The 14,820-nt window shown below is 43.1% G+C and overlaps 1 protein-coding gene across 1 annotated transcript in view; it reads right to left on the bottom strand.

Moving 5' to 3' along the window:
- Window positions 1-9,669, bottom strand: part of NELL1 (neural EGFL like 1) — a 673,415-nt gene extending 663,746 nt beyond the window's left edge. The window contains exons 1-2 of the mRNA XM_084852331.1: window positions 9,621-9,669; window positions 785-913 (exon numbers count right to left, since the gene is read on the bottom strand). Coding sequence (XP_084708457.1) covers window positions 785-913; window positions 9,621-9,669 — 178 coding nt within the window. The remainder of the gene's footprint in view (window positions 1-784; window positions 914-9,620) is intronic.
- Between the last annotated feature and the right edge of the window lie 5,151 nt (window positions 9,670-14,820).

Here is a 14,820-nt window from a genome sequence, read left to right as displayed (position 1 = left end):
AACGTCCCATTAGCAAAAGAAATCGCTGCTCTAGTGGAGCTCCGCTGCCTTTTCTAGTTGCACAAATGCTAGCGGACCACTTTGTAAACCTGAGATCTGCAATCTTTAGTTGGATTCTCCCCTTGAGCATACTTCGAAGCTTAGTTTGTGCAAGCACAATGTCATTTGTGCTAACACAATCTGATGTGTACCTATTAAAGTTACTTTGTACAAGGATGGCCAACTGGCCAATATAAAAAACTTACAGAAATCTAATATTAATACCCTTGCTGTATTTGAGTGCAAGTACTCCAGAACAGTGAAACTCTATGGCTAAATTGCAACAGCTACATGATAATGCCTGACTACTAAGTTGTGAGGAAGTCAGTTTATGTGGCAACATACACTTCCAGCTGGAGAATAAGGTGACCTCAGAGAACCAAAAGTTGTCCATTCCTGAGCTAGTACTGGAGTAAGCAAAAGGACAGCACTGTTTTCTTATTTCTTCATTTAACTGTGGCTCACTTGGTATATATTTCTCAGAAATGGCCTTTGCTAGGGAATTGGCTAGAATAACTGAATTTAGGTATTTCAATTAATCAATGTATTTTCACTTAAATTTAAAAGCCAAGCTATCCAGCAGCATCACTGTCAACAGAATACTCACTATATATCTTAAAAGTTGAAAAAGAGACTGAAGGAGAAGGAAAAATTCATCCTTCATTTGAAAGGAATATGCCAGTTCATCAAAATTATCAGTTGCTCACACATATACATACATAACACAGAAATATATTAGCCTTACCTTGAAATAAAAATGCTTTGCTGGCATTATGTAGACCAGACACCTGCGTAACTCCAATAGTCATGTTGACAAGATCCAGTTCTGTGATCATATCAATTTGTAAGTTGGGGTCCGTTCCAAAGCCTACAACTGATTTTTAAAGAAGGAGATGGAAAAAGTTAGTTTTTAATTATAAAATACAAGGGCTACAGACTCTATGCTGTCATGTAGAGTAATATATCCACATCCACATCCCAACAGCACTTGTCCTACAAGTTAACAAAAATGTTTCACTGCATTAACCATCTTCCAGATCTTTTACTGTATTGGACAGAGCACAATAAAGTACCATTATTAATGTAACAGTATGACATAATAAGTGAGCCGTGCAATTAAAGATGAACAACATGAAGATACACACAGATTGGGTGGAGAATGTTGTGATCTACTGGACAAGCAATGAGTGTGCTTAATGAGATATGCTATTACTAAAGATTCTGAAGTCTTCTACCCACACATACAATCCACTAAAACACTTGAGTCGCTCATATAATGCTAATCGTATCTCTCCTTTAGTTGGATTATCCAAGTATTTTGAATGCAATTTGGACAAATACCATTATGCTTTGCCTTTTTTTCCTATCTAAACATAGGGTGTAATCCTAAACATAGGATTACACCCTAAGTAAAATATACTATGTAAGAACATTCAGACATGGAGCCCACTTTAGAGATTTCAGAGATTTCCCACCAAGTCAGACCCCTGTGTTTCCAGCATGCATATGCTTGTAGAAATCCCCATGTCTGCATTACCCAGATAAAATAATCATATCTGAATGTGTCTCAAAATGTGCAGAAAGGAAACTATTTTTTTAAAAAAAGAATTCTCCTTTTAATCTCACTCAGGCGTGGAAAACAAAGTCAGAGCTGGCCCAAGGCATTATGGAAAAATCCAGTTTGCTCTTCCCCTCCCCACCATAGAAATTTAACAATAAAATAACTGACAGTTTGGCACCCTTTAAGAGCACCCAAAATCTGCTGCCTAAAGGAGCTGCTTTGCTCTTCTTAATGGTAGGGCAAGTCCTTTGGAAAGCAGCTTGCAGGACTTATCTCATTACTATGGGCTCCATAGAAACTATTTTGCTGCTCTAACTACACTTTGATAGAATGATTCTTTGATGTGTTCACAGGAGTACTAAATACATTTCTTCAGACAAAGGCAACAGTTTGTGCAATCCTTAAAAATAAAACACAGTATTTGCATCTTGTGAATAAAATTGGTCCTTTCAAATCGGCTAGTACTCATTCCATCTAAACACAAAGTTCCTAAACACAAAGTTCTGGTCTGTATATTCTGCATCACAAAGCTGACAAGCACTCTGATTATGTGACATCACAGACCACCTGCCTAGGTGGAGCTTCCAGACCAGGACCATATATTTGGGTGATGGGGAAAAGTCAGGCCATGCCAGTGATTAATGTCACATAACAGCCAGCTCCGCTTAAATAAATGTTTAAGAAATTTTAATGCACTAATGTTGCAGTATAAAAGTAGTGTGTGAATTTTCTTGATTTTCAGTATTAACTGGCCTTTAAATCTCTTGCAGGCTTAATTCTCAACAGATGCTGAGAAGATCCACAGAGATGTCTTTGACTTTTCTTACAGTCTGGTACTGCCATCTTCAGTTACTGTAACTAAGGTCTATAATGAATGGCAGGGCTGGATGGGGATGGGGGGATTGCAATATCCGACAAAACTGGATGCACCTAGGGATTTGATTTTTCCCCAGACCTAGGCAATGCTAGCACCTAAAGATGTATGCTTGTGCCAGTCAGGTTATAGTGCAGCAAATGTTCAGCTATTTCTAATTTGGTACACAGGACCTAGATGTCTCTCATCAAGGATTCCTTCTGTTTCAGGGAACTTCCCACCATTCAAACGGTGTTTTTGCTGTGAAACAAGGGTCTATCCCCACCTAGCAAAGCCGTTGCAATTTGAAACACTACCTGGAATGTGGTTACACATCTGTCACAGGCACCTACGGGACAATACCAGTTACACTGTTGACAATAAACAAAAGATTCCCCACCCTCCCATGCAAAAACTTCACAGGGTCTAGGAACAGCATAGAAAAATGATATTATCAAGAAGGCAGTACAGAAACTCAGTGAGATTAGGACTCAGGGGCATGGCCACTGAAAGAAGGGGAACAGAGTAGGCAGCAGGCTAAGAAGCAACAAGTGGGGAGAAAGGCAGGAAGGAAATAGGAATAAAGGCAGGAAGTTGAAAAATCTATCACCTCTGCCGAGAGACCAGTTGCATCCGTATCTGTGGCAGTCATTGCAACAGGCTGCAGAGCAGAGGGAGAAAAGAGAAGCAGCGCTATTCCATCACCTCTGCTGAGACTAGACCAGGTGCCTTTTGACCTCCCTCAACTTTCACCTAGCAGCAGCCATTTCATCAAGCTACCTAAACAGTTTCCATTTCAGCTGGTCATGATAACAACTGCTGGTGCCTGCGCTTCCTTTCCCCCTCATCCCGACTGCCCCTCCAGTACCCCTTTCCATGTGTGTCCTGTCTTTTAGAGGGCAGGGACTGTCTTACTGCTGATATTTGTAAGCCAGTCTGGGAGCAATTTGGACTAAAGGGCAGGTAAAAATATTTAAATAAATAAATATATAATATAAATAAAGGAGGGTGGGGAAAACTCAGAACAAAGTATATGTGGAGACAGGTCTACACACTGTCATCAAGAAGGGAACGATCTGGCAACAGACCTCCAAGCTTAAAGTGACCCTGCATTTTATATATGGGCGTCAGCCCGCCAAACTTGCGTGATATTAAATGTATCTACATGAGACACATTTTTGATCCAGACAGGATTTAGTCTATAGTTTGTAATTTAATAACCAAATTATCCCAATCCAAAACATAGTTAAGGGGTCCTTTAAATGCTAACTCTGTGGGAACTGCTCATGTGTGAATAAGGTAATGGTGAAAGGAGACACCCGCATGTATCGGGGTGACTGCATGGGTCTTTCCCACAGAATCACTACCAGGTCCACAGCTGGGACCCACGCAATTAACATCTACCAACAAGGTTACGTCATTCAAATGTAACCCAGCCACATAAAAGCAGCTTACATCAAAAATGGCATCCACATACTAGGGTAATTTTTGAGATTCCCATACTCAGTGAAGATCTCTTTCTACTGAGCAAGAGAACAGTCCCTATTTGCTAAATCAGGAAAAAGGATCACATGTCATGGCATACATCAGGAAATTAGGCAAGTCACACGTAAAAAGGCAAGTCACACAAGGTATGTTGGCTTCCTGTAAGTTACCATTCTTTATGCCAGGCTTTCCCAGCTGGTGTCCTGCCTCCAGATGTTTTGGACTACAACTCCCATAATTTCTGATCATTGGCCATGCTGGGTAGGCCTGATAGGAATTGTAGTCCAAGACATCTGGGGGGCATCAGGTTGAGAAGGCTGCCTTATGCAGATCTTAACTAGAGTGCAGATCTGAACTAGAGTGCAGGTCTTAACTATAGTGGGCCAAATACATACACCATAATTCATATAGTTTTCTTATATGCAGGTTAGTGTATATCAAGAAATTGCAATGATTAAGTGCCCCCTTAGTAACAAGGTCAGGCCTACTGAGCTATGAGGACACGATCACCAACCTGCGCCTCTCTCCAGTTGTGAATAGCAACATTCCCAACATCAAATAAACTCTTCAGTAGGGCTCTAATATTCTGCTTTCATACTATTTATTTCTCTTGTACTGGCTCCTGATATTGCATGCAGACACACAAAAACCTTGGGTTTTTAAAAAATTAATAATTAATAGGCACAAAAACTGCAGTTTTTGTTGTATAACCAGGTTTGTTTTCCACCCTGGGGTCTCAAAGCCTCCTTCTGAGACCTTAAGGAAGAGCACAGACAGCTATTTCATTAGCATCCAGTGCCTTAAGTAGAACAAATGGATGAGGCAATGCATTTTTCTTCCTATAAATTGAAAAGAGCCATTATATGGGAAACGATTTCCTCTAAAATTAGCAGAAATAATTGGGTTTGATTTTTTGTTCTAATTCCAACTGAAGTCAAGAATCCACGTCCAGACTTTCAGTTACTCCTTCACATCACCACAATTTATGTAATTTTGCAAGACAAAGGGAACACTTTGACCCATTAATGTCAAAGGCACTATGGACTTTTTCACAGGACTGACCAACCTACTGTTGTCAACAGAAATAAATCCTTTGAAAATAGCCAATTTGTACTACCAGCCTAAAAATAAGTCACCTTATTGTGCTTTTATCAGCCATTTGGTAACTGAAACATGACTATCACAAAAGAGCTCTGGCTTAATTTATGCATGCCTATGTATCAGATAAGCCCACAGACATCTCATAGATAAGCCCAGACATCACATTTCTTGGCATTCCAATATACACATTGCACAAGAAGAATTTCCATTTCAACATACCCAACAGAATTAACCATGCTCATACAATATTTGCTACTGAGAACTACTATGAACCTCTTTCCAAATATCTTGATCTAACAACCAAATGGCAAAGGATACTCACCAAAAACTTCCCAAATGCCTTATCTCAGAAGCCTAGTTCAAATGTAACATTTGCAGTGATTTTATAAGTGAGAATATTTAATCTAACTGTATAGTCCATGCAATGTATTTATATACAGTCCTATGACTTTAAGGCCTGACTGCTAGCTAGATCTTGTTCCCAGGATCCAACTGTGACCAAGTTCCATGGGTGACCTATTCAGACAAGGACACACACAACCCATTCAAGGTTAAGCACTTTCAAGTCCTAATGACTTCAATAAGACAGGGCTACACTCATGCTTTACTCTCGCCCATTGAAATGAATGGAATTTGTAAAACTGCTTAATGTTGATTTAATTGTGCCCAAAGTATTTTCACATGTGCGGACCCCAATGGGCTTATCACCCCTGTAGCACTTTAGACGTAAAGTGCTTTATACAGAGCTGTGTGCAAATGGCCTCTCAAAGTTCTCCTCCCTATTTGTGGGTAGAGAATTTGTGGGGGACAATTTCACCCAATTTCTCCAGAAGAAGGAAAAATTCTCACACAGTTTCTCAGGGGTGGAGGTCACCATTAGCAGTTATGGTAGCATAGCTTCTTTCTTTCTTTCTTTCTTTCTTTCTTTCCTTCCCCCTCAGTGTTTTTGATTCTTGTGCTGCTGCTACAAGTGGCAACAGCAACAAATGTGTTTGGCAGCTTGGTCACTATTTTGCATTTCAAGATGAGGCTGGACAGCCATCTGTCAGGGATGCTCTGACTTGGATTCCTGCATTGAGCAGGGGGTTGGACTCGATGGCCTTGTAGGCCCCTTCCAACCCTACTATTTTATGATCCTTCACAATGCCCCATAACTAGTGTCATTCAAGGGCATGGTGGGGGTGGGGTGGGGGTCTGTAAGGCAAAAATGGTGGAAGAAATTTGGCAGTGGCCAAGAGTTCAGTGTATGTTTTTTCTTTCTATTATACATCTTTCCATTGCTTTGCAGCCTCCCAGGCTGCCTGCACTTCCTGATCTGAAATAGCCCTGTGGAAGGACTTACCTCATGATGCCTTTCCCTGGGCTTTAATTGAAGTGTGGGAAGCAGAAGAGGCTACAGGCTACTAGGGAGATAAGTGTACAATGAAAGACCGGACACTTGCACATACCCCTTGGCCACCTCATAAGTAGGGTAAGCACAACAACACTAAAGCCAACCCATGAGATTTATCCAAAATTGCCTTCTTTGAATGTCTTTTGAAAGGTATCTTCATTTATTTCAAAATGAATGAGACTGGTTGAAAAAATGTGGAAAAAATTTTGGCACAGCACTAGTTTTACAAACTTTCTCTCATCTCTCAGTACACCAGAGAAGTAAGCTACTTCCCATTTGGCTGATGAAAGATTCATGCTGAAATATAGGGGCTGCCCAAGATCATAGTGAGTTTTCACATGCAGTTATGTAGTGCAAGCCCAAATATCTGCTTGACCATAGTAAACAGCAGTCATCTTAGGTATAGAAGATGCTATAATGAATCTGTCTTTCAGTCTTAAATTAGCCTATAGCTTTGGCATAAAATACAAGTTAGACCTATGCAATATTGGTGCTGGATTAGCTGCAAAAGATATATTTTGTTCATATACATTTCTAAAGACTGCTAGCCTAATCCTAAAAGGAGTTTTACTCCCAAGATGTAAATGCTGCTAAATTAAATGCAACTTACTAAGTATTCCTAGTACTGCAGGTTTTAGAGCAGCCTTCACCAATCAGATCTCCTCCAGATGTTTTGGAGTTCAATTCCCATCATTCCCTACCTAGCATGACCAGGGATGCTGGGAATTGTAGTCCAAAATGCTGGGAATTGTAGTCAAAAACATCTAGAGGGCATGAAGTTGGGGAAGTCTGGTTTAGAGACATAGATAAGGGGCGATAATATAATATGTGACAATGTTAATTTCATCTGTGGAAAAGATACCTAAGAAAAACTATGTATAAAGATAAACTTCCTTAAAATCATCTAAAGCTAAGAGTCTAATTCTAGAATTCCGAACAAGTGTAAACAGAACAAAAGAAACAAACAAAAAATCCAAACTACTCCTGCAAATATTTTCTCTAAGGAATGGGATTTTTAGCTCGTTTTTACAGGAGATTCTCCAGGTTCTTCCTCTGCACATGCAAGTTCTACGACCCTAGAGAACTGTTCCTATTTAGACACCCTTTTTAATTACGATGGCCCTCACTGCAAAGGAAGAGAGAAAGACATATGGACAGCAGCTCACATACATTCTGCAGGCTTTCAACATTATGATCAAGTTGCTCTAAAAAGCAGGCTGCTCCAGTTAAGTCTCGTTTAAAATGTCTCATTTAAAATATTAGCACGGAAGATTGTGATATATATATATATATATATATATATACCTGAGGCTTCCCTTCCCCCACCCCGCCCCATCACTTTATAATATAATGAGGTTGTGCCTGACAGCACTCTAGCAAATTACTATTGTGAATGCCAGAAGTAGGGAGAATGCTCCCCCTGATATGTGAAATGAACAGATTAAGGAAAACTCTGTCTGTACCGCTGTTCTGTCTGGGTCAAAGAAATCCTTAGAGACCTGTTCTTTTTCTTTCTCTAAAGTGTGGTGGGCTTCCCTAAGGCTTTCCTCTTTTGGTACTTTTCATGTTCTGTAAGCAAACCAAAAGGATGCCTGGCAGGTTCCCTAAACTTTTCTTTACAGAATTTTTATCGAGTGAAAGAATAGGTTCTTGGGAAGACTAAAAATGAGCCAGTGGAAGGGAAAATCATCTTGGGGAGGCAGGAAAAACTGAATCCCCAGAACATTCAAGAGTCAGTCAACTGGAGGGAGGGGATTGCTCATCGAAAACCTTACAAAAACAAGAGCAAGATTTGCTTATCAGGCTCGGCTCCCCAAAGTACTAGTAGTCCATTTCCTCAGGCGTCTGGCGGGATTTTTTAAAAATATATATATTTTATCGAGGCCATTTGAATGGGCTAGGTAGGATCACTGCAATTGATTTCAAGATCTACAGCCGATCTTATCCTTGCGCGTCCCCCCCCCCCCCCGCCCTTCATATTTTCTCCTCCTCCCGGAACAGACATGCGGTTTCAGTATAAAGCCAAGCTAGCTGCTTATCCATGGGCTAAGACAATAAAAGAGTGCCACCCATGTGCCAAGCCAAGAAATAGGCAGTCCGCTTTTCCAGGATAAGAAATCCCTAATGGAATGACACTAACCTAAACCTTTTTTTGAAAAGGAAGAAGAACACGCATTTCCTTGCGATTTCCCACCGCCCCCGGAAATTTTCTCTCCCTCTGGCAGGTAGAAGTCACCTGCTTTTTTTCGCCGAGTTAACAAGAGGGGAAGATGAATCCTTCGCGGGCGCTTGCCTTGAACGATTATGAAAGGCTCGGCAAAAAAAAAAAAAAAAAAACCCTCTAGGTCGGATTGGGGAGGCGGGGGGAGATACGTTGTGGATCTGGGAGGAAGGTTTGCCGGCAGCAAGGACCGAGAAGCGTACACAGCCCGTTCAGCTGCCTCGCTTCCTTCCTCGGCGTGCGGCTGGTACCGAAGCAGCGGTGCTTCCTAAGCAGATTGGCTGGGCTGGGGTCTGAGCAGGACTCCCACGGTCCTAAGGGAGCGGCTGTCATTACAATGCAAAGTTTCCTAGTTCCGCCTTGCAAGCCGCGGCAAAAGAAAAAGAGGGTGGATGGGGGTAAGGTAGCTGCGCCCTGGGGTCGCGTGTCCCCTTTTGATCCTGCAAGACGCACGGCATCCTCGAGATCTCGCACCGCCTCTCCTCTTCCCACTCTCCGGCCCTTTGGTTTTTATTTTATTTTATTTGAATCCATACCGTCGCTTTTCTAACCTAGATTGCTTAATCGATTGCCATTTTTAAAGCAAATTAATAATCGGGAATACCCCACCCCTTTCCTGCGATCTTCCTGAGGGCGACTGTCATTCACTCACACACAGCTCAGTTTGTGGGCTAACTCGCGGGTGAGAGTAATAGTGGTCCCACTTTAAAGAGAGAGGAGAAAGAGAGAGAGAACAGCTACAGAATTAAAGGGGGGACGGGGGGAGGGGATCGGATCCTCCACAACGTCCATTGTCTTTGCAACAGAGGCAGAGAATGCGCGATCATTCCTACTGATATATTTTCGTTATTAATAACCCCGTGTCCATAGCAGGCAGTCCCTTTGCAACGATGCCTCTCGGCAGCTCCGCACATCCTCTCCCGTTCGAAGCTGGGGCGGGGACCCCACCACCCCGCTCGCGTCTTACCTGTTCTCGCAGCTGCCAGGCAAACCCAAACGCCTAGGATTACATCCATCTGGGCTGGTCGCGCTGTATTCCCCGCAGAGATCCCGCACGGCAGAGCCTGGCTGCAGTTCTCTTTCGAGCATCAGAGCCTTCAAACTTGAAGCGCTTGTACTGCCAGGGCTTTGAGCAGAAGGGAGGGAGAGAGACCGCGGCACCACCAGCGGCCAGACCCGCCGCTACCCTGGAAGAGCCCACGTGCTCTCCGCGGGGACGGTGCCCGGCTCAGACGGCCTTTTCCCGTGGGGCTGCGCGGCTCACGCCCAGCCTGACGTTCAATCTTTGTTCAGCTCTTTCTCCGTCGACGCCCCTGCCGCCTCCAGTTGCCTTCGCCAGCCGTTAGGAGACTGGCACCGTCAGCGCGTCGGCTGGCTGGTGGATCCCCCTCTTGGAGCCTAATGGATCCGTCTAAACCACTACTACCCCCCTCCCTCCCCAAAGAGGGAGGCAAAGATATCTCTGAAAGAACCGAGCAAGTAGGATGCTACCCAGACATCTGGTCAACTTATTCAGATAAGGGACTCTGCCGCTGCTGACATCCGCCTTGAATAATAGGGGCGCGTAGATAACGGGAAGAAAAAAATAAAGTATCGCTTTACTGGACCTACAGTGCCATCCAGGACATGTTTACTCAAGACGTAAGCCCCACTGAGTTCAGTTGGACTTACTCCTAGGTAAGTGTGTATAGGACTGCAGCCGTAATGAATCTCTGAGTCTAGAAAAGACTGTTCTCGCCCCCAACGCACACCCTTTTTCTACACCCATTTGTATATGCACCTGCCAAATGACGTTAACCCTTCATGCATCTGATGCAAGAGGCTCTAGTCTAGTCCATGAAGGCTTAATTTGTCGGTCTTCAAGGTCCGCAAGACTCTCCCCGCCCCCGGGAATAGACAACGAGTCTACGCCGAAGACCAAACTTCTCCAGGATGAGGGGGACCGCCTAGACGTCTGCATCATCCTGCCAGGCCACAAGGAGGATTTTACTACACAGCAGTTGCTCTGTGCTATGAAACAGTTGCCTGCATCCACCTAGTCATTGGCCCCATTTAAAAAGAATGCTTGCTTGTTTACACACAGGAGTGTCTAGGTGCAAAAGATGGCAGGGTTCCTTGCACCCTTAATAATTGTGTAAAGAGGATATTTCAGCTGGTGTATGAGCTACACTGCTGAAATTCCCTCTACACAATGATTATCAACTACCAGCACTGTCATCTTTTAGACATCTGGTCAAGACTTTCCTCTACACCCAGGCATGGGGTTGTGCTGGATAGCTCAATGAAAATGTAGACCCAGTGCATGTCTGCTATGAAAAACTTAGGCAAATTCCGTGTTAGGCATATTTAGGAAAGGAATCGAAAAGAAAACATCCAATATCATAATGCTTTTATGTCTAATCTATTGTGCGACCACACTAGGAATACTGTATGCAGTTCTGATCACCGCACCTAAAAAGGATATTGTAGAGTTGTGAAAAGTGAAAAGGGCAACTAAGGGTGCAATCCTATGCATGTTTAGACAGCCAGCATTGGTAGCTGGGGCATGCTGGGAGTTGTAGGCCTTTTCTCTGTCTAAACTTGCATAGGATTGTGCCCTAAAATGATCAAGGGGCTGGATCACCTTCCTTATAAGGAAAGGTTACAATAGCTGGGACTGTTTAGCTTAGAGAAAAGGTGAGTGAGGGGGGATATGATTGCAGTGTAGAAAAATTATGCATGGTGTGGATTGCGGTGTAGAAAAATTATGCATGGTGTGGAGAAAGTGGATAGATATTTTTCTCCCTCCCTCCCTCCCTCTCAGGGTCATCCTGTGAAGCTGATTGGTGGGGGCCTTCAGACAGATTAAAGGAAGTACTTCTTCACACAGTACATAAACTATGGAATTCACTACCACAAGATGTGGTATGCTCTGACTTGGATTCCTAGATACTATTGGTACTATACCAATACTATAGTATAATATAGTACTATTATAATATAGTATTAATATATATTAATATTAATTAATAAATTAATATTAATTAATATATATTATAATATAGTATTAATAATATAGTACTATTGATACTATACAATGGATACTATTCCATGATTCTATGTAGTGATGGCCACCAATTTGTATGGCTTTAAAAGGGGGTTAGACACATTCCTGGAGGAGAAGGTTATTGATAGCTATATGCTACCTCCAATATCATAGAATCATAGAATAGTAGGGTTGGAAGGGGCCTACAAGACCATCAAGTCCAACCCTCTGCTCAATCCAGGAATTCAAGTCAGAGCATCCCTGAAAGATGGCTGTCCAGCCTCATCTTGAATGCCTCCAGTGTGGGAGAGCCCACCACCTCCCTAGGTAATTGGTTCCATTGTCCTATTCCTCTAACAGTCAGGAAGTTTTTCCTGATGTTCAGCTGAAAACTGGCTTCCTGTAAGTTGAGCCCATTATTCTGTGTCCTGCACTCTGGGATGGTCGAGAAGAGATCCTGGCCTTCCTCTCTGTGACAACCTCTCAAGTACTTGAACAGCGCTATCATATCTCCCCTCCTCTTCACAAGGCTAAACATGCACAGTTCTTTCTGTCTCTCTTCATAGGGCTTTGTTTCCAGTCCCCTGATCATCTTTGTTGCCTTCCTCTGAACCCTCTCCAGCTTGTCTGCATCCTTCTTAAAGTGCGGTGCCCAGAACTGGACACAGTACTCAAGATGAGGCCTAACCAGTGCTGAGTAGAGGAGAACTAGTACTTCCCAGGATTTTGAAGCGATGCTTCTATTAATGCAGCCCAAAAGAGCATTTGCCTTTTTTGCAGCCACATCACATTGTTGGCTCATATTCAGCTTGTGATCTACAACAATTCCAAGATCCTTCTCGCTTGTAGTGTTGTTGAGCCACGTATCCCCCATCTTGTAACTGTGCATTTGGTTTCTTTTTCCTAGGTGCAGAATTTGGCATTTATCCCTATTAAATCTCATTCTGTTGTTTTCTGCCCAGCGCTCCAGTCTATCAAGATCACTTTGAATTTTGTTTCTGTCTTCCAAAGTATTCGCTATCCCGGACAATTTTGTGTCATCTGCAAATTTGATCAGCATTCCCTGCACCTCCTTATCCAAGTCATTAAAAAAAAATGTTGAACAGCAATATCAAAGGCAGTATGCCTATATATACCATTTGCTGGGGAACATGGGCAGGAGGGTGCTGTTGTACTCACATCCTACTTTTGGGTTTCCCATGGGGAAGCTGGTTGGCTACTGTGTGAACAGAATGCTGAACAAGATGGACTGTGATCTGATCCAGCACGGCTCTTAAGTTCTTATCTACTTATGAAGATATATGATTGGTTTTTTATGCACCGCTTGTTTTGGTTATGGTCTGTACTGATGTATTAGTTGTTTTATTATGCTTTGGTATTTTTAATGGAAATGGTTGTAACCATTTTATTTTTTGTACATTTTAATAATTTTGTTGTGAACCACCTTTTTAAAGAGAAGGGCGACAAATAAATTCTAATAATAATCATAATCATGGTGCAGGAACCCTGTTCTCTTTTGCATCTGGCCACCCTAACACACACATGTATGCAGTGAAAGGGTGTGAACAGTCTACCTTTTGAGCACTTCACCTGCCCAAACAGGATTGCAGTCTGACTTCGTGTTGTAACTACAAAAACGATGAAACACGTTAGACAAATTAATCCATGTTCAACATACAGCCCCAAAATCAATCTGACATAATTCTGTCCTATTGGTTTTAGGGTCAACTAGAATTCTTTCTGCAGAAGGTATAACCAGAGCTTATTAAGACCAATGGAGTGTGTAGATCAGTAGCAGAATATGCATTGTACTATGTGGAATTGATAAAAATTTATTGTATTTTGTAAATGTGACTAGTTCCGTGTGTGTGTGTGTGTGTGTGTGTGTGTGCGCGCGCGTTGTGAGATGGAATGTATTCTTGTGTATGAGTGATGGAATGCATTCTTGGAATTGAAGGAAGGCTGCTACAAGTGGTTTGGATAGATTCTGGAAGCAGCGTGCTGCTTAGTTTTGCAGGGATATCTTTGCCTAGGTGTAACTGGTGTCAGCAGCAGGCCTGGTTACATTGAGAACAATGGGAATGGTGGTATGACCAGGTCCAAAACTAAGGATGAGATCATCGACATCATGGAGCTTATAAAAGACCAAAGTTTGATTTATTTGGGAGAAAGATCCTGGGAAAACGAGAAACCCACCATACGTGCTTAGGCTGTCTTCACTGACCACGCCTTCCATTTAGGTAAATAATGGAACGCTGATATTGACTGTTAGAGTGAGAGGAACCTCAGTTTTATGTTAACAGTATGCTTGCTATTATTTTCAGTATACTTTTAGGGCGCAATCCTATTGAGATAGGCTTAATTCTTGGAGCCCTAAACACTTGGTAAAGATTTGCAAATCTATCACCAAGTGGGGTCTGTCCTTAAAGCTGTTGAATTCTCTCTTGATCTGGTGATCAAGCAAGTTGGATGGAGCGAGACAAAGTTACTCATCTCAAGTGGCACCCAGGCATCTATTAAGGCTGCATCCTATACACACTTATTTGGGAATAAGGCCATTGTACTCAAATCTTACATCTGAGTAGAGATGGACTTCGATGGGCGGCTGCTGCGGGCAGTGAGGGGCTTCGGGCGGCACGCACAGCCGCTGGCCACCGTCTCGGGGCTGCCCAATGTGTCACTGGGGCTGGCCATGGGGCTCCTGGTGGCCACCACCCTGCTGCACTGGTGCTACCCAGACCCAGCACTCCTGCCGCCCATGCAAAAAAATTAAATATTTTTAAAAGAAAACATCTGAGTAGACATACATAGGACTGTGCTGTGTCTTTGCTATAATAGGGATGGACGAAAGTCCCTTACCTTATCCCGCAGCTTGCTTTGCGGTGGGGGGGAGGCGCTCCGTCCCTCCCCCCGAAATTCTGGCCGGGGGGGAGGCGCCCCGTCCCTCCAGCCGTGAATCTCATCTCCTGCCGGGACGCAAATGGCGGCGGCCGTAGCCGCTGCCGTTTGCGTCCCTGCAGTCAGCCGTGAATGCTTACATAGCCTATGTAAATCCTTACACGGCCTATGTAAATCCTTACGTAGCCTATCACGGCTGACTTTGGTGGGGAAAAAAAAAAGTGCGTACGCAAATGGCGGCGCC

This window comes from Heloderma suspectum, chromosome 1, assembly GCF_057233095.1.
Source record: "Heloderma suspectum isolate Gila_16-S chromosome 1, 16-S_ref, whole genome shotgun sequence".
NCBI classification, from domain to species: domain Eukaryota; kingdom Metazoa; phylum Chordata; class Lepidosauria; order Squamata; family Helodermatidae; genus Heloderma; species Heloderma suspectum.
The sequence above is the reverse complement of the archived record's forward strand: the minus strand, read 5'-3'. Positions and strand labels throughout refer to the sequence as shown.